This window comes from Malus domestica, chromosome 14 (genome assembly GCF_042453785.1).
Source record: "Malus domestica chromosome 14, GDT2T_hap1".
Classification (NCBI taxonomy): Eukaryota; Viridiplantae; Streptophyta; class Magnoliopsida; order Rosales; family Rosaceae; genus Malus; species Malus domestica.
This window is the reverse complement of record NC_091674.1, coordinates 20,103,030-20,121,423: the sequence shown is the minus strand read 5'-3', so window position 1 is coordinate 20,121,423 and position 18,394 is coordinate 20,103,030. Positions and strand designations below refer to the sequence as shown.

General features: G+C 40.0%; 3 protein-coding genes and 1 pseudogene across 5 annotated transcripts; 2 read left to right on the top strand and 2 right to left on the bottom strand.

The window, feature by feature from the left end:
* Positions 1 to 401: 401 nt before the first annotated feature.
* Positions 402 to 3,227, top strand: LOC103404475 (cytochrome b561 and DOMON domain-containing protein At3g61750-like). 3 transcript variants are annotated; one of them, XM_029092073.2, is made up of 4 exons: positions 402 to 1,012; positions 1,127 to 1,523; positions 2,040 to 2,326; positions 2,811 to 3,227. In XM_029092073.2, the coding sequence occupies exons 1-4, from the start codon at positions 779 to 781 to the stop codon at positions 3,102 to 3,104; spliced, it is 1,212 nt and encodes a 403-aa protein (XP_028947906.1). In that variant the 5' UTR covers positions 402 to 778; the 3' UTR covers positions 3,105 to 3,227. The 3 variants fall into 3 exon arrangements, with proteins under 3 accessions (XP_028947906.1, XP_028947907.1, XP_008341617.2); XM_029092074.2 differs by having other exon boundaries at positions 1,118 to 1,325; XM_008343395.3 differs by having other exon boundaries at positions 404 to 1,012; positions 1,118 to 1,523.
* A 2,583-nt stretch (positions 3,228 to 5,810) lies between these two features.
* Positions 5,811 to 6,056, top strand: LOC108175146 (large ribosomal subunit protein eL38z/eL38y-like; annotated as a pseudogene).
* A 1,980-nt stretch (positions 6,057 to 8,036) lies between these two features.
* Positions 8,037 to 8,764, bottom strand: LOC139191216 (valine--tRNA ligase, mitochondrial 1-like). The gene is made up of 2 exons (XM_070811788.1): positions 8,523 to 8,764; positions 8,037 to 8,403 (listed from the first exon to the last, which is right to left on the bottom strand). The coding sequence occupies exons 1-2, from the start codon at positions 8,762 to 8,764 to the stop codon at positions 8,037 to 8,039; spliced, it is 609 nt and encodes a 202-aa protein (XP_070667889.1).
* A 613-nt stretch (positions 8,765 to 9,377) lies between these two features.
* LOC103404467 (nucleoside diphosphate kinase III, chloroplastic/mitochondrial-like) lies at positions 9,378 to 12,688 on the bottom strand. Its single transcript, XM_008343384.4, has 7 exons — positions 12,073 to 12,688; positions 11,212 to 11,349; positions 10,447 to 10,484; positions 10,300 to 10,350; positions 10,023 to 10,190; positions 9,833 to 9,945; positions 9,378 to 9,672 (listed from the first exon to the last, which is right to left on the bottom strand). The coding sequence occupies exons 1-7, from the start codon at positions 12,155 to 12,157 to the stop codon at positions 9,549 to 9,551; spliced, it is 717 nt and encodes a 238-aa protein (XP_008341606.1). The 5' UTR covers positions 12,158 to 12,688; the 3' UTR covers positions 9,378 to 9,548.
* Between the last annotated feature and the right edge of the window lie 5,706 nt (positions 12,689 to 18,394).

The window sequence follows — 18,394 nt, the reverse complement described above, 5'->3', positions numbered from 1 at the left end:
CACTCAACACTACCAAGCGACAAAACAATTTGTCACAAAATTTCTAACATTGTCTTATCATATATTCATGTAGTTAACAAATAAGTTGAGTTCTTGCGTTTTCTAGTTTTAGATTATTTACAAAAGCTTAGAGATATTTAGTTTTTTATGAGTGTCTTTGTGTTTTGTCCCTAAATTTGCGTTTAGACTTTGGATTTCAATCTTTGTGCAAACCAGAAGAGCTAGCTAAGTTGTTATAAATTAGAATAATGATCATATATTTTGATTATTATTAGGAGGAGGAACTACTAAATTAAATGTGGAGAGGGAATTATCTATGTAAGTACGATGCAGAGACCTCGTTGACCTCTTCTACTCTCTATATCTCTGCAGGTTCTCATAATTTGCGGTCATAAAAAAAGGCCAGAGGATTGAGTGGCCATTGGGGAGAAAAATGGCGGGAACCATCCATCACCTTCTTCATGGCCATGCATGTTAGAATTCAAACCCTAGGAAATACCCCATCATTTTTTTTCTTTTCCACACCCTCATGACAAACCCTAAATCAATTCCAATATCATAATTTTTTATTTTGTAAAAAAACAAAAAAAAGTATAAGCTTCTCCTTTTTCTTTCTTTCTTTCTAATTCTTTCTTTTATGGGGGTGTTTATTTTTAATATTTACTTGCAAATCAAGAAATATCGAAGGTGATCATCGTGATCAACATGCAACTTCACAGATTAAGATAAATTTTTTTTAGCTAGCTTCCTTCTTTTTTGTTGTAGATCATATGACCATATGGTGATGATGAGGAATTCATCAAATTCCTTGATAATGTTGAGCTATGTCTTCATGATCACGATGATGATATTTTTATTAAAGCCAAATAAGAGATTGGTCAATGCTGGTCAGAATGATATCGTAGTACTGCCTAATTTTTGTACAACACGTTTAAATGTTCTCCAGCCACCCTATCATGATATACCGAAATCCATCTGTTCATCCCTCGATTGGCACGGCTACCGTATTAGCGTAAGCGATCGTATATTATCGATTATGAGCTAAACCCAATTTCTTCATTTACTAATTACGTTTTTATATGGCGTGACATGACCATGACATGATGTAATATAACAGTTCTTTCAGGATAATAACGCTGTTCTTACCGTTGTACTATCGGGAATGAACGAAAACAGTTGGGTCGGAGTCGGGGTGTCAAAGGACGGCATGATGGTTGGTTCGAGTGCCGTGGTGGGATGGATGAACAGAGACGGCAGATCGGGCACAGTAAAGCAATATTATTTGAAAGGACGTACGAGGAATGATGAAATCATACCAGATAAAGGTGAATTGAAATTCACAAATGTTACACCCACCATTGTTGTCAAGGACCAAATCATTTATCTAGGGTTTCAACTCCAGTTTTCCAGTCGTCTTGATCGTCAGCCCTTTCTGTTTGCTGCCGGGTATGGAAAGCCTGGTGCTAACAACATCCTACCAACGCATAAATATAGAAGCGCCTTGTTAGTTGATTTCCCTAAAGGTTGGTTCATAGGTTGATTTGTTTTCGATCATGTTATTTACTCACTTTCTAACAGTTTAAGCTTTTCGGTAAAGTGGTGGTGAAAAATGGAGCCTTCGATTTGCAAAATATATGTCTTACTATTTCTACATTTCTTTCATTCTCCACGTGCATGATGGAGTCTCATCTTGTACATGATTGACACATTTGTAACAACTTTAGCTTTTGAGGTCTAGCGATAGCCTGCAGTTTACTTTTGTTAGGTTATTTGGGTTCTTAAACATGGTCATTGATTAATCGATATGCTAGAATTTGCAGTAAATTAGCAATATATATGCTACTTAGCACTACAGTGTAGCGTTGTACACTGTGTGGTTGACTTCCGTAAATGGCAAGTTAAGTTTGATACTAAATTATTATGATTGACTTACTGTGTGGTTTAACCCAAATCCTCCCACCTCTTAGTGTAAATGTGTCATTGTACATATATAAAAAACAATATATGTGTTCTAATTATTTGGTCTCTGATGGATGCAGGAGTCATTCGTATAGGGTTTGTAGACAGCAGGAAAGTGAAGATGACCCATGGAATACTAACTATTATTGGATGGGGCATAATAATTCCATTCGGAGCATCAATGGCCAGATATCTTAGGGAGTATGAGCCTTTGTGGTACTACCTTCATTCATCAGTTCAGTTTATAGGTTTCTTTGTGGGGCTTTCTGGTGTGGCTGTTGGAAGGACACTATATGAACTAGTACATGCTGACTTTAACAGCCACAGATCCATAGGGTACATTGTGCTTGCACTCAGTGTTCTTCAGGTAATCCTTTCTTTAATTCTTAATCTCACGTGTTGCCTCAATTAAAATTTTGTTACATTGTGTCCCATATGATGAATTTCATGCATTTTTTAGTCTGAAAAGTTGCATGCGTTTCGCACTAGATCCTTCAAAATGAGTGTGTCTGACGTGTCAATCGATACTTTGAATGTTAAATTAACTACCGCTCAAAAAGGTCTGGTGCAAGTCATGCACAACTTATTTGAAAATCCATCATCAAACCATACTTTTCTATGATTTCCAAAACTCAATTATAGAAAGGATTTTTATCGCAAATAGTTTCTGAAATTGACCAACCTCATCAAGATGGTTCCTAAAATTGAAAATCGATCAATGTAGTCCCTGAAAATTGGTGTCGCATATCAATATATATGGTCATTCCATCATAATTCTGTTATGTGGTGCTCTTTTCTCTGAACTTTTTTATTTGAGTTCTTAAATTTGACTTCCGTAGTTGTGATCACAGCTATGCCAGTTTATCATGAGGCCATCCAGGACCTCCAAGGTCAGGAAGTACTGGAACAAGAGCCATCAATGGGTGGGGAGATCGGTGGTCGTGCTTGCTCTTGTCAATATTTTCATTGGTCTCTTTTACGGAAATGGAGGGAAACCTTTTAAGACATTTTTTTTGTGCGCCTTTTCTCTTTTCGTTTTGTCCCAAATAATTTTGGAAATCCGGCACCTGCTTCAGAGTAAAAGAGCAGCTCTTGCTACTACCGCTGATGAGCCTCCTCTTTTTCAAGTTCCTCCACGAACTTAGCATTAATTCCACTACTATTTAGTAAATTATTTTTATTAAACTTTCTTATGATGGTCGGTGTTTATGTACATATACGAATTGAGATCTTAACAATTAGTGTCATTAAACATCAATCATTTAGCTTTCCGATGTTTTTATTTGTCATCTGATCAACGGGAGAAGGGGATTCGAACTAAGGATGTCTGTACACTGCTAAACCAATATCTAGTTGGTATTTGGTCTTTGTACAATGTTCTTGGTGGTAAGACATGTAAAAATATCAATTGCCTTCCCTCAAGTTCTCATAGGCCAGACGGAGAATTTTGCAAAACTCTATTTGAAAAACGGCAATAAATCAATCCAACGTCAGAAAGAAAACAAGGGTTGGAAAACTTGCTAACTCTTAGGCCATGTTTTTTTTACTGGACTTTGAAAATAGGAACAAGAATTGGAATCCTTTCCATATAGTTCTTGAATGGAATGAAGAGTAGAGAACATAGATTAGATCATCAATCGTCAATCGCGGTGTTTGATTGGAATTAGGGTTAGGGCTAGGCTTTATGAGGATACACAAAGTAGGGGTTGGCATAAAAACAGTCGAACCGGAAAACCAAATTGAACCCGTTTAAGAAAGGTAAAAAATCGCGTTAACTGAAAAAAGCCAAAACCGGTTCAGAAATTGAACGGAACCAAATAGATCAAATTTGGTTCTAGTTCTTACTTCTCAATAATCGGTTTGAACTGAACCAAACTGGCGTTAATATAAATTAATTTAAGTTATAATTTTACATAACTATCTGTTTGGACCCAAAATTACACAATCGGCCCGAATGATCGAAGTTGTTGAGTGAACGAAGTTCTAAACCTTTAGGTAATTAAGTCAAGATAATTTTGGTTATTATTAGGAAATAATATTGTGATTTTTATCATAATAATTATCTCTTAATAATATATTGAATTATCGAGAGCACAGTTGGGTGATAAAGTCGTGGTGATACAATGCCGTGTGGTTTAATATTGCTGCAATTTCGTGGGAAGATAGCATGACTGTCATGAAGGGAGTCAGAGTATGGCAGGATGATTATCAAGTTCAAAGACTAATCAAATAATGAAGCAAGCAGTACAGTTCAAATTAATTTGGGATGATTGGCAGCGGACGTGTAGATTGAAACAATTTGGAGTGGAGATTAGCATATGGGATTTGATGATCTCCAAAAGTAAAATCATGGATAATGATGAGATAAGAAACCTAGGTAGGCTAGGCTTTTTTGCATGGTGATGGGTGTTGTCAGATTGAGTGCAAAGTGATAAGAATTGATGGTGGGAATACAATATGCATACCGTGTGAAAGGGTATTTCAAGATTTCAAAAGGACACCTGTTGTTCCTCTTGTAAAAGTCTACATGCATAAGGAGACTAGGGAGACTTTTGCTGAAATATATTAAAAATAATATCAGTTATTTTGATATTGTTTTTGGGATATTTGGAAAAAGGTCTCTATTGGATTGGCGATCAAGGAGACTCATTATAAATACAAAGCTGTAAGTAACGAAAGGCCCTCTCCAATTCAACACACAAACTGGCCTGCGCAAACCCTCGCTCTACACGAAATCTCTCAACAACCTTGAGATTTTTATTTTCTTTTTCCACCAACACATCTTCAGTTTGGATAAATAGCATTGTGAAGGCAACTGGCGAACATTTTCAATTTGGATAAACAACACTGTTGCTGTAGAATTAGCCGACCGCGGAGCACCTTTAGTTTAGATAAACAACACTGCATCGAGGCCGATTGGTTATCTATACAAGTCTCGATCGAGAAAGATTTTCGAATCCTTATTGGCAGAGGTCATCTCATTAGCCTTTTCGGCGAAGTGAGGTGTTACCAAGTTACTACATTCGGCACCCTAAGAGCCGAATTTGATATTGAACTTTACAGAACTAGCAGCCTTGTCTTCAGGCTCTAGAACCTGTAGGCCGAGACGTGTTCCTTCCTCGGCTGTAGTCGCAAGATCAAGAAGTCAGCATTGCACCCAACACAACATCGATAAATTTTACTCGCCGGCCGAGCTCGGCCGTCGAGTTGGCACACCCCGCACACAACCGAAGGACGTAGTTAGCTTATTAATTACTCAGCCTGCGTGCCACGTAGACTTGGTAGTTTTTAAGATCAACATTATTATACCTGACTTGCATTTCCTAGGCCCAAACCTTTTAGTCTATTCCTCTCTAAGCCCAATAACTAAAATAAAAAGAAAGCCCAATAATCCAATTTAATTTGCAACCCTAAGTTCTCCTTCCTCATCCATTATCCCAACCCGCAGCCTCCATCTCATGATCCCACCCCACCCCTCCACCCAAAAAAAAAAACATAAGTTTTCTTCCCTATCTCCAATCCTCCACCTTCCTTGCATGCACATCCGCCATGAGCAACCCCACTCGATTTGCTTCAATTCAAGGAAAAAAGATAAGTCAATTGGTGGTGATGGCTGACCTGTTAGCAGGGGCGGATCCACAGTGGGGTCAATGGGGTCACACGACCCCTTGGAAGCCATGGAAATAACCTTGGAGCTGCTGGTGCGACCTCTTGGAGCTGCTGGTGCAACCTCTTGGAGCTGCACACCACGTGGTCGATGAAATGTCTGAAAGAAGAAGAAAGAGTTCGCTTGCAGGTTGAAGAAGAAGGAGGCTGCTGGCGTGTTGATAGCCTCCTCGAACTTTGAGAGAACTCACAGCCTCCGGTCTCGACCGAGCAACAAGCAAAATGCCGAAGCAGATCCATAAGATCAAGGATTTCCTTCTAACTGCAAGAAGGAAGGATGCCCGCAATGTCAAAATCAAGAGGACCAAGGATGCTGTCAAGTTCAAGGTTCGGTGCTCCAAGTACCTTTACACACTTTGTGTGTTTGATTCCGAGAAGGTCGACAATTGAAGCAATCTCTTCCTCCAGGTTTCAACGTTTAGGACCTTTGAACAAGGATTTTGGAGTAGCTGGTCGCGCTATCCTACCAAGACTCAATGAAATGACGATATGCATGCCGTTTCTGTTAAAAAAAAATTGCGCGCTGCGCACTATCCTTATTGACCCCCCTAACATTATTTCCTGGATCCGCCACTGCCTGTTAGATCAGTAAAAGCATCCGACATGCTTTAAGCAACGTTTTAAAGATCTAGAATAGGTCTCACTTCAGTTTCAGATTGTGTAGTACAGGGATCTAAATGAGACATATTGAGATTCGTCCACAACAATTCATGTTGTTCTACATGAATGTTGACGTTCTTATCTCCCTTTAATGGTGGAAAGACTGTCTCATTAAGGTGATAATCCGCAAAACGAGCAGTAATGATATCGCCTATCAAAGGTTATGATCATAACAAACATAGATTCCCAATCTTTGCTAATAACCAATTTTTGTACGTAAGGGGGACACAATTAACACGTAGACCCTACAATAGATTTCGGGCTTGTATCCAGTTATAATTGTAGTGTAGAATAGATTGAATAGAGATGGGTCTCAGGCGAACCAACATGGATGTGTGAAGTGATCTCGGTTCAAGGTGGTCGAGGCGAGTTATGGAGTTCACTTGGAACCCTAGGTCGAGGGGAGTTATGGAGTTCACTTAGAACCCTAGGTTGCGGCGAAGATAGATTTCTTGACATCAGGGGTTGCAGTGGATGGCTACGGGTGCTCTATAGGTGCACCGAGGCTGTGCTCAGCGCTTGGTGACGATCCACGAGCTCAATAATATTGAGGTGGTTGGCGGCGAGCATCTGGCTCGCGACTATGGTTGAAAACCTAGGAGAGTTGAATTGAATCTTGAAATATCTGGTGAGATTCTGGTTCGAAATCTCGACCACGTGGTCAGGGTTGACTGGGATATCGTCGGGGACGACTACAGGTCATTGGGGCTGCAAGGTTTCACAAGAAAACATGAACTAAGGGGCTGGGTTTCGACTGCGGGCAAAGCCCAAGCGGTGGCCTGTGTCCGAGGATAGGGACGACGCAAAACGACGCTGTTCTGGGTTTTGGATGGGAGCAGTAAGGCTCCAGCAGCGAGCCTGGGACGGCATTAGGCCATCGTTCGCGCTTGTCAGGGTGGAAAAACCCTAATTTTGCTTCTTTTTCTTCGGTTTCTCACACAATCATCAAATTCACAACAAATATAATATATAAAATAGGGAACTTTAACGAAAAGCACCCGGTACTGTTCACTTTAACGAAAAACCACATTTTTACATTAAAAAGTCAATCCTGGTACTATTCACTTTACCCTTTATTTTGTCCTTATCATTAAAACTCAAAGTTTTCAAGCCCTTTTCATTAGTTTTCCTTATAAAATCAAGCCCTTTTCATTAGTTTTCCTTATAAAATAATGTGAACACAACTTAAGCAGAATCTGAAATTCAAAATGTCTAAAATTTGGGGTTTATGCATGGTGGTGAATGTTTCATGCAATCCAGGTTGAAAAAATATGGACAATTTGGATACTTGGATTGCATGATGAGAACTGTGGACTGGTTTGTACCAGAAAATACCTTTCCGATTCCTTAGTGCAGCTCCAAGAGAGCGAGATGCGATTGATAGTGTTGTGGCCTATTTACCGAAGGCAAAGAAAAGGGAAAGGAAGTGGCCTGCGGCAACAGAGAGAAAAAGAGAGAATAGAGCTCAGGGAAATGGTAGATACGCTTCCATTGTGCCAGTGTTTTTTATTTATAGTAAACCATGCATAAGGAGAGACATACTTGCTCTACAAGTAATACAACACCTAATAGGATAGAATCACTAATTTACATAGGAATCCTAAACCAAATCTACCAAGGATATTCACCATCACACAATGTTAAATATTAATATTACAATAAAGACCCATTTTTCAATTATAGAGAGATAAAATTGTAAATACAAAAGCAATAATCATGACTTCACCTACCACATGTAGAGAAGCTCCTGCTTATGAAGCCTCAACGAAAACCTCCGTCTTAGCATTATGAAGCCTCAAGAAAACCTCTGTCATAACGTTTGATCTCTTCTCATCCATCGTGAAACATCCACAAAGCCCCCAAACGGCGCAGCTACTGTAGAATCGTTCTCCCGTGCTTTTCCTTCCATTCCCAAACCTTGGCCACGACTCCTCGCGGCTGTTGTCATGTCTGGTCAACTGTTTTTGCCTCATGAGCTTCTTTTCCACAACCACCTGCATCGCTATCCCTGCATGATCCATTCCAGGCACCCGCACAATGTTATAACCGGACATTCTCTGCCATCGAACCAAGTGTCCTTGATTGCAGCAGTTAGAGCACGGCCTATGTGAAGGGTACCTGTTGCATGGCGGCCAAACAATCTTAAACGGAGGCTTCAAGCTGTTGGCATTCGCCGAGAAGAACCCCCTTTCTCCCACCTCTTGTACCATGACTTCTCTACGGCCCAAAGATGGTACCTTTTAGTCATAGGACTAGCCAACCTTTTCTTCTCACCTGACAGAGTCTCCGGGTATTCTTCGTCTTCTTCGTCCCAAGTCCTTGCATTCCTCATCTTTTTACTGGTCGAAGTAGAAGCAGCAGCCCATGCTTGCTGCTGCAGAGCTTTGTCATAAGCTTTCCCTTTCTTTTTTTTTTTTTTTCTCAACTCTCTTTTGCCTTCGCTTCCTCCTTGCTCTTCAATTCCGGAACCGGGAGACATCACAGGCAGTGGAGACAGTGTTGAAGGCGGCAGATCGAAGACGATATTAAAGGCAGGAAATCGCTGGGTTGAAGGGAAATGGAAGACGATTGCGTAGGGATGAAGAAGGAGATTAAACCCTAGTTTCAAACTATCCAACTATGCCAAAAACCCTATGGCTTTTTCCTAGGAAGTGAAGGAAAATTCCAATCATATGAATAGGCCCAGGCTAATCTCTTTTTTTCCTGCTAATGTGTTACTTGCCAATATAACCAAAATATAAATTGTTCCTCATATCATGCTTAATTAATAGATTCCGTCAAGCAAAATATTAATGGCTCTTCTGATCTGGTGCAATTGCCATTGACGGAATTAGCCGCGATTCTGATGGCGGCTGAGCCATGGGCGATGTTTTGCTCACAGCCTTCGTGTTGAGAAAGTGTTCCTTGGGATTGACTCTGCACTTGCCGTGAACCTTTATCGCGGCCATTGCGAACACCCTGCACTTGCCGTGAACCTTTTTGGCTAAAGATTTGGTGAGTGATATCTTAAGCAGCATCAACTTGGCAAAAGTGAAGCAGTAAATCAAATAATACACATCTCCGCAGTTACGAATCAAAACTGAGGTAAAAGATTATTAGAAATCGGTGAAGAATTTTATTGAGTAGAGTAATAAACACTAGCAAAAGATTTCACTCACCCCAAATGGAATTTAATTTTATTCTAACAATAATCTCTACTTTCACACCACTCTTCATGTGGGCGACCTACATTGCCGGAAAATCAAGGAAAACAAAAACTTTGATTAGTTGACTCCATAGATCCACTTCTCTTGGTTGCTGGTGTAACTAACCAACTCACTTGGTGTAAACCACAAGTTGATTTCGTCCTTGGCAGTCTCTGGACCATCGCTGCCGTGGATGATGTTTCTGCACGTCATTGTGGCATTGTGGCATCGAAGTTAGAATTGGAGTGAACAATACAGAGAGATTGAAAACTAAATAGAAGATAAAAGGTAACTGAATGTAGCTTGAGAAGCGAAGTACTAATGCAATAAAATTATCAAAAACTCAAGATCAAAGCTATTACCTTCCGACAACAACGGCTAGATCGCCTCTGATAGTTCCAGGTTCTGATTTTTGGGGGTCTGTAGCTCCAATAAGTTTTCTACCATACTTGATCACACCCTCTCCTTCCCAGACCTGCAAGAGTTAGGAATATGAGATTCGCCAGATGAAAGGATATTGTCATATCCAAGCATATGATTAGTCCTACTAACCATTGCAATAACAGGGCCGGAACTAAGGAATTCACAGAGGCCACTAAAGAATGGCCTCTCCTTCAGATCATGATAATGCTTTTGCGCAAAATCCTTTGTAGGAACAACCACTTTAATGCCTACAAGTTTAAAACCTTTCCGCTCAAATCGAGATATGATTTCTGCAATCTGGAATCAAAGAAAAAAAAAAGGCTTAGCACAAAAAAGGTATAAAACATGTCATGGAAGCCATAGCACATGCTTCAGGGAACAATCTTAGGTCAAACAGTTAACTTACCAGTCCTCTTTGAACTCCATCTGGCTTGATAGCAATGAAGGTGCGTTCCAACTGATTAGAGGATGAAAAACTTGTAAATAAATAGAATGAAAAGATGTATTAACACTTAACAGTGAGAAAAAATGGCACAGAAGGTATTCGAAGTACCTCTGCAGCATGAACCTCCTGGTCAACAAGAATGTAAGCTAGAGAAATCGGAGAAAAGAAAGCAAGGATGTGTTAGGATTTAGTTTGTAGAGACTGAAATTAAAAGAATCATCCTGGCCATGCTATTACAAAGATTTTGTCTAGTAACTTTAATACCAGAAAATGCACGAAAGCTTTTCAAGTGTGGATGTGCATGAGCACGTGAGAGAGACAAGAAGACAGGAAGGGGAAGTAGAGAGAGAAGAACCCATAAACATAAATAGCACTACATAGAATTTGATTAGTGCAGAGGTTTGACGGTAGGTAACATATCTTTCGGGGCTCATGTATAATGTCCGGTTGGAAGAAAATAAAGAAGAAAGTCAAGTCAAGAAAACATCCCAAGCGACACAATTCCAACCCATTACTATGCTTAAGCACAGTATAATTATTGTTGAAGAGGATCCGGAAGCCACAATGCTAAAACTTGGGCAAGGGACAAGGCCCCTCTTCATTTGGACCCAAACTTATCGACATCAAATTTTTAAGATAATGTACTGTATTCTTCTAACATCCAAAACCATCATGTCCTTCTAAACTGTTTATATCACATTTTTGAAACATAATCTAACAATCTCAAAAACACGATTAGACAATTAGAATAATTGCATTAGGAGACCAGATATGCATGAACAGCACTAAAAGCAGATTAAAAAACAAAAAGAAAAATCATATCATGATAAAATGAGTAAATGGAAACTGAAATAAAGCTTTATTCCTCTATACCTGCGGCAGGAATGGCAAGTGCTCCAGAAATCCATCCTCTAGATGCATTGTCAGAACCAGCTCTTCCAAAACTTGAAGCAAACAAAGGCGCCTTCGAACCCAACGCTACTGCTGCAGCCGTAGCTACAGCTCGCCCTTCTGCAATATGGACAACATGGTACACGATAAAAAAAAACTTGCACTCCGGTTTACACAAACACAAGCATCATCCTAAATTTTTCGTGGGTCACGATAAAAAAGTGAAATAATCACTGATTTTTGATGTGGGAAAGGCCTAACACATACAAAGCCACGACCTTTATATGTACAACAGTTGATAGAAAGCAATGCTGCAATTATATGCACAACAGTTCCTACTTATCAATCATGGATGGAATCAAAAATCAAAGAATCAGTACATCAACCGTCGGTAGGTGAGTTCTACAAGATCGGTGTCCCAATACGTGGACCATCCATGTCAAATCCATAGACGACAGATCAAATCAAAGAAGCAAGCAAAACCCAATAACAATTTCCCAAAAAAAGAAAAGAAAAACAATGATTCATGTAAAAAAGAATATTTCCTTTTTTGTTGTTTTTGACGATAAAGCAATTCATGGAAAGGTAAAAAAAGTTGAACCATCCAAACAATCCAATAACTAGAAAATAATCCAGTCATTTCTTAGTCAAGCTCGAATTCTTATTCAATTTCCATGAAAACAAACAGATGGCGCATAGATCATCGATCGAGCTCCGAATTTGTGAGAATCAAACACTTGATTAAAATCAATAAAGTAGAAAGCTGAAACGAAAAACGAAACGAACAAGTAGAAATCAATGCTGAAAAAATAAGGTGAAAACAGAGAGGAGATGAAATGTTACCGGAGTAGGAACGGGAGGAGGCTTTGGGAGTAGAGAGCAAGGACCTCGCAGCTCTGGAAGCGGATCTGCAAATCTGAGACCTCATTTTCTTAGTTCAGCTCGGCTCAGATCAGAGAGAGAGAGAGAGAGAGAGAGAGAGAGAGATGAGAGAGCAGGTTAGGGAGTGAGAGAGCTTTAAGCTTGTGGTTTAGTCAAAAAACCTATCCGAAGTACACGGAACGAATGCCAACACGGGTGCGAAATTGCCAATGCGAAACCATGCGTAAGAGCCACCTACCGGTCTATAATTGGAAGGAATTGGCCCATTTAGGAACTACGACTTTTAGGATTATTATTTAATTAATACAAGGGTATACGAGCCACTTAGTATTGCGGTGATATTTTTCTGAATTTGTAGAGAAGTCATGGGTAATTATTATTGGATTTCGTCTTCATCCTCAGATGTATGTGGATTTGGTTCTAAGAATTGGTGCTTTTATTGATAGTTGAATTCATATTTCCCTGGCCAGCGACTTCTGCCACGAGTGACAATGAAATCCAGAAGATCTTGAAGGCAGAGCTTTGATTGATGCTCTAAAAAACAAATATTCTGCGATTCGAGACAACCACCAATTCTAGTGACCCACACAAAGAATACTTTATGAATAGAATTGTTGTCCTACTATCCATGATCAAGTCCTGAGTCATCCTAGAAAAACACAAAAAGGAAGATTTCTAATACTTTTAGTTATTTTCTTCCAATATCTTATTTTTTTGAAAAGTTTAATTCGCTTTAGAGTGAAACAACTAAGAACACAATCTGACTAATTGTTATCGTTTTGCAAGTTTTGCAAAAGAGATATGTGTTGATCACACAACCCTTTTCTTCAATGTGTCTGTGTTATTTTGCTGCAATCTTATAAATCCAAGTCCATGCCATCATATCAATTCCATCAACCATTTTGGTAGAGCTAGTAACTCTGACGACGACACAATTGCTCCGACGAGCATAGTAAAATCCCAACATATGAAAAAATTCATCGGCAAGTCGCCCCTAGAAAGAGCACAAGCATCAATTCCAAAATGCAATGATCATACTTCCAAGCCAAGAAGCAAATGCGGCTTTGGCTCCGTTCGAACCAACACTTCATCGCATGTTCGACTCATAGACATCTCGTTTAAAGTCTGCAATCAGCTTTTCATGGAACTCATCCTAAGTCCATTAACACTTCGACTAGGGTAAGTGTTCGTGAAGCTCTGGGAGCAACATATTTGTGCCTTAAAACTCATTATGCGCACTCGAATGACTTTTGGTGAAAAACTAACTTTTTGAAATTAATTTCAATGTACGGCCAATTAGAAACAAAAGGCTAAGGTATTGAAGATTGTCATGTCAAGTTTTCATAATTTTTTACACAATCAATCCTTCCAGTTTTTTGAAGGAAGACAGTCAAAGCTACATTCTCTTATGACCTGCATTGCTGTGAAAACAAAGATTTCGAAGCCTTCCTAACTTTCCAAGCGACGTACCATATTAGGTTGGAAAGCTAAGAAGTGGAGATACAATGTTAATATTTTTCCAGAAATTTTCAATAGACAGAACAGTCTTAAATCTGGCATACAAAGTAGCTGAACAACAAGACAGCCCAACCAGCATATTGCAACAACACTATCAACTTGATAGATTAAACTGTACATGCTCAGAAAGAATTGGGTTTTGTGCCATACACTATCGCGAAGATATAAATGTCATATTTTCGTCCGACAAGCTAAAAACAAAGTCACTCGCAAAACATTGAGTGACAACTCCACACTTATTCTCTTCCATAGCTGGTTTGTAATGGAAAATGACATGGGGCATACAATATGAAGTAGAAGAAAAAGTTTATGAATCCGAAATGACTCCTACATTACATGGCGATTATGGATTCGGATTCCTACACATAAACAAATCTGAACGGGTACTCTTACTTTTAAACTATCCAAAGTAAGTCAAGCCGGAGTAAATGCGCCTTCATAGTCTAGTCATGGACTAAACAACTATGATCGAAATGAGCTGAAAACATTTGACCCTTGCGTGACTTTGTTTGTTATTTCGTACACCTTCTTTGCGGGATAGGGAACTCTTTAATTAGTTTTTAGGGCATAACTCCAACAATCTTATCCTAGATTCCTTCCTAGATAACCTCTTAGTTTAATAGGGATTACTCTCCCTACAAGGACTTTCAAGATCTCTATAAATACTCTAGCCTAGGTATTTATCGAGGACTTCTACCTTTCTCTAATCATTATCTCTACGAGGCTTGATATTCTCTACCATACACAACTCTTATACACGTCGCCATCTACGTGAAAATTGAATAAACAGCTCTAAAGCCTGCCAAGCTAAGGCACTATTGTCAAAGATGTATTCTGATGTAGCACACATCACACATACATACTACTTTCGTAGAACTACACCAGTGATTTGATTCTCTTTCACTAGAAATATATAGGCAATTGGATCTGGATTCAGTAATATCCCCCAATAACCCATTTCTCCCCTTGTCGGAGCTCATAAGTAATTTGGACTGGATTTTGTCTCCATCCGTGGAACGGCAAGAATTTGGTTTCAACAAAAGGTGTGTCAGAGGTAAAAAGAGATGTGTGAATAACACCATTTATGTTGTTTTTTGCATTATGTTAGCCCAAAAATGGAGATGGTGTGCAGAGTCGTCCAATCTTTTTTTATGAGATCATATGGTTGGGACTTATGCAACCTTAAGGCAAACACTCTTGAAAGAACCTTCTCCTTCGCAAACCAAAGACGTTCGTCATCGTCGCCGTCATCGATGAAAAGCCAATCAAAGCTTCAATCGACCCCTATCATGAAAGCAAGAAAGCATCGAGCAATTTGTAGACTAGGTTTACCAATTGGTTTTTTGGATGGGTTCAACAATTTTTCTTTCCAATTTTATTAGCTAAGCAAGCTATAAGAGGGACAAAATTTATAGATTTTTTTGACTAAATCGGGCATTTGAATGGGTTCAGGACGTAACCCATATTTTGGGTTTTCACTTTACCTTGTATACAAGAATTAACCAATCGAAAGGCTCCAACAAGGTGACAATTGGTGGACTGAATAAGACCTATTACTGACCAACCGGCTTCATATTAGGCGGTGTGGGCCTTATGGCACCAAACACCTTTCACTTTTGCTAAGGAATAAAGTTCGATCTATGTTGACATTCGTCTACGAAATGTGGTTCGATGTCATCATTTTGCAAGATCCCAATAGCTACAGTATATGCAAATGCATCATTAGTGATCATCTCTTTCTTATTCTAAAGTGCATCCAAGCAAGCATAGTGGACTCAAATCTCTTGATTCTCAAGAGGCAGTTGTGTCTTGTCCAAGGCACTATCGTAATCTAGAATACCTCATGCATTGGAAAAAAAGAGACAAGATTTAGCTAGGATTCGGCTGTGCCATTTTTCTCTTCCTATGAGGGTGTGAATCCTTCAAACTTACTAGTCTGCTTCGCTTCTAGGGCTGGGTAGCTAATTGATTGGCCATCAATGTACTAGCATGTCCATTAGGTGGGGCTGTCCCCGATGAAATACAGTGGGATGCTGTGGATGCAAATTTCTTTCTCCTTGATCTTGGACAAAATTGCACCTACAAAACAATTAATACCTTAGGGTCAAGGTCAAGAGCCTCATGCACCCACGATGAATAGGGGGCTTTGGCCGAAGAACCTCCGATGCCAAAGTTAGAATTTAGAAAGAAAAATGTTTGGAAAGTATTGGGAACTTTGCAAGTGTGTTGGAATAATCTTTTGGTGAAAATGGGAGCCTATTTATAGGGATAGGGTGGTTGGTCCCCTTTGGATGTTTTTTAGGGTGTAACTTATGGTTTAATGTGTGATTTAATGGATTAATTAGGCAATTAATCCATTAATTGGTTAATCAACACATTTTTGGAATAAAGATTTTGGGGGTTATGTAATTTATATGGGATGTTTTGAAGGTTATGAAATAATTACCTTGTGGAAAATATAGGATAATGATAGATGAAATAACTTTGAATTTGTTACCTATTTTGGGCACTTTTGATTTGGTTGAAGGATGATTACCCGCTGCTCGCGCATAGGAACCCTATTGTACCTCAAGGGTATTTTTGCCCTCTTTTGTCCAAAAATCCACGTGTCGCTTTGTGATTATTTTTGGGTCCACAAATGCCCCCACACCTGTTGGGCTGCTCGTAGGAAAGGGCAACATGTGTAGAGATTATCTTGCTTTAGGAAATGTAGGACTGCTTCCTATTTTGATGTAGATTCCCTCTTTAATAGGAAATTAGGTCATTCTAGGAAAGTGAAATAAATTTCTCTCAAAGCCTATTTAAGTCCACCTTAAGTAGGTTATTAAATCAACTTTGAAGAGCGATTTATTCTACCCTACAAGAGAGAGAGAGTTTAGAGGATATTTGTTCCACTTCCTCTAGCAATCTTCTATATCTTGCCCTGCAAAGGACCGTCTTTCGTTGATTTCTTCGTCTTCTCCGTGCTATACCGATGTAAGAAAAATTAAATTTTTTTCTTATCTTCTTCTTGGATAGTGCTATTGTGGGGCAGCCGTTAGGGTGGTACAACACGTCGTCTAGCAGGGGCCAGGAGTCGGCTCGGTATGGGCCGATGAGACATCGTGGCAAGGGCCACTGCTTGGGCTGTTTGGCTTGGCTAGAGCCAAGGGCAACTTGTGCAGCTGGGGCCTTGGATTGTGGCACTGAGGCGTAGTGCTAGGCGAGCCATACAGCTCATGTCCTTTGGGCTCTTAGACCTTACTCGGGCCAGGCTGGCAACTGAAAGAAATGAGGAAGTCGTGGGCCTCATAAGTTGCTGGAATGCTGGGCATGCAGGCCTCCTGCCTGCTAGAATGCTGGGTTGAGCTCATTTGCTGAGTACCGTGAATGTCGTTAGCTGCTTAGTCCTCTTCGTCAGGAAAAAGATAAGCTACCCCCGAAAGATGAGGTTAAAAGGATCAAGGTAGATGCATTGGCTCGTTTGATCGCTGTCATAGAGCTTACTATGAATGAAGGTGGAAAGAAGAGATCTTCCCCGCCTGCTCAATAGATGATGGTTAAGAGAAAACTTAAGACTTATTCCGCTGCTCGTGAAGGTCTGCCTGCTGCCGAGAGGTCTGTGATTGGCATGACTTCTTCCGATGGGAAGAAAAATAAGGCTACTAGATCTGAGCATGTGGTGCCTGCCATCGAGAATGGCTAGTACGATTGATGATAGGGTTGCTCAGCGTAGAGTTCCTGTCGTGCCTCTAATGCCGAAGTCTATACCAAGACGTCCGTTGGGAGCTAAGCCTGGTTCACCTTTGGAGATGCTTGCTATTATGAAGAGCGATAAAGTGGACTCTGCTGCTAAAGTGGCGCTAAGGCCCACTCCCTCTGCTGCAAAGACTGACTCACCTGTTGAGAAAGAGGAGACTGCTTATGTGGATAGCTATGAGAAATCCACTACGCATGCTTCTGAGGAGGCTACTGAGATCCATGTGCTTTTAAGACTAGATCTGCTTGAAGACATGGATGCTTGTGCCAAGTTTGTTGATGGCGTTAGAAAGGTTGTTTGCCCAAGTTCCTTTGTGAAGCATACGACCTAATATAGAATGAATGGTCTGCTTGCTATGATGCATATGTAGCAAGGTTGCCAAGGAGGTGGCGAAGACTATGGCAACTGAAGCTTATTCCTCGGCTAAGGAGATCAAGAGGTTAGATTTTGAGCTCGTTGCTTTGAAGGGGTTTAATATTTCTACCCTCACTTATTTGGAGCTTGAGACCGTTCGCCAAGAGATCATTGACTTGAAGACTAGGTTTGACACGATCTAAGTTAAGTATGAAAGTGTAGAAAAGGAAATTGGATGTTACATACCTCATATTCAAGATCTTGAATTTGCAATTTCTGAGCTTCGTTTCGCTGCTAATGTAAAGGATGAAGAGTTGATTGTTGCTTATAATCAAGTGATCCACTTCAAGAGAATTGTTGATAGGCTTAAACCCCAAGTGTTGGAATTTCAAGATGTACTGAAGATCAACGAAAGTTTGAAAAAGGAAGTGGATGAGCTGCATCGCGTCCTTGTTGGTCTGCTTAAGAAGAATGAGCAGCTGAAGGGTGAGAAAGATGGGCTTGAGGTTTCGAGACATTCTCTATTTCTCCGGAAGGCTTGCTTGTTTTTACTTTTGAGGCTTCCATTGGTGAAGTAATTGGAGAAGTTAGTACCCAGGCTGGGGTAGCTGAGGGTGAAGCGCCGGATGATGCCACTACTAAAAGCATCGCGGCTGTTGAAGGTGTGGCGAC

What these genes read in the sequence shown, in the direction of transcription:
- LOC103404475 (XM_008343395.3), top strand. Translation starts at nt 779, where the DNA reads ATGGTGATGATGAGGAATTCATCAAATTCCTTGATAATGTTGAGCTAT. An exon ending in GGCACGGCTACCGTATTAGC is followed by an intron (nt 1,013 to 1,117) that starts GTAAGCGATCGT and finishes GTAATATAACAG; the next exon opens with TTCTTTCAGGATAATAACGC. An exon ending in TTGCACTCAGTGTTCTTCAG is followed by an intron (nt 2,327 to 2,810) that starts GTAATCCTTTCT and finishes TTGTGATCACAG; the next exon opens with CTATGCCAGTTTATCATGAG.
- LOC139191216 (XM_070811788.1), bottom strand. Translation starts at nt 8,764, where the DNA reads ATGTCTCCCGGTTCCGGAATTGAAGAGCAAGGAGGAAGCGAAGGCAAA. An exon ending in GCTAGTCCTATGACTAAAAG is followed by an intron (nt 8,404 to 8,522) that starts GTACCATCTTTG and finishes GCCATGCAACAG; the next exon opens with GTACCCTTCACATAGGCCGT.
- LOC103404467 (XM_008343384.4), bottom strand. Translation starts at nt 12,157, where the DNA reads ATGAGGTCTCAGATTTGCAGATCCGCTTCCAGAGCTGCGAGGTCCTTG. An exon ending in ACTTGCCATTCCTGCCGCAG is followed by an intron (nt 10,485 to 11,211) that starts GTATAGAGGAAT and finishes CGATTTCTCTAG; the next exon opens with CTTACATTCTTGTTGACCAG. An exon ending in CTAGCCGTTGTTGTCGGAAG is followed by an intron (nt 9,673 to 9,832) that starts GTAATAGCTTTG and finishes AATGACGTGCAG; the next exon opens with AAACATCATCCACGGCAGCG.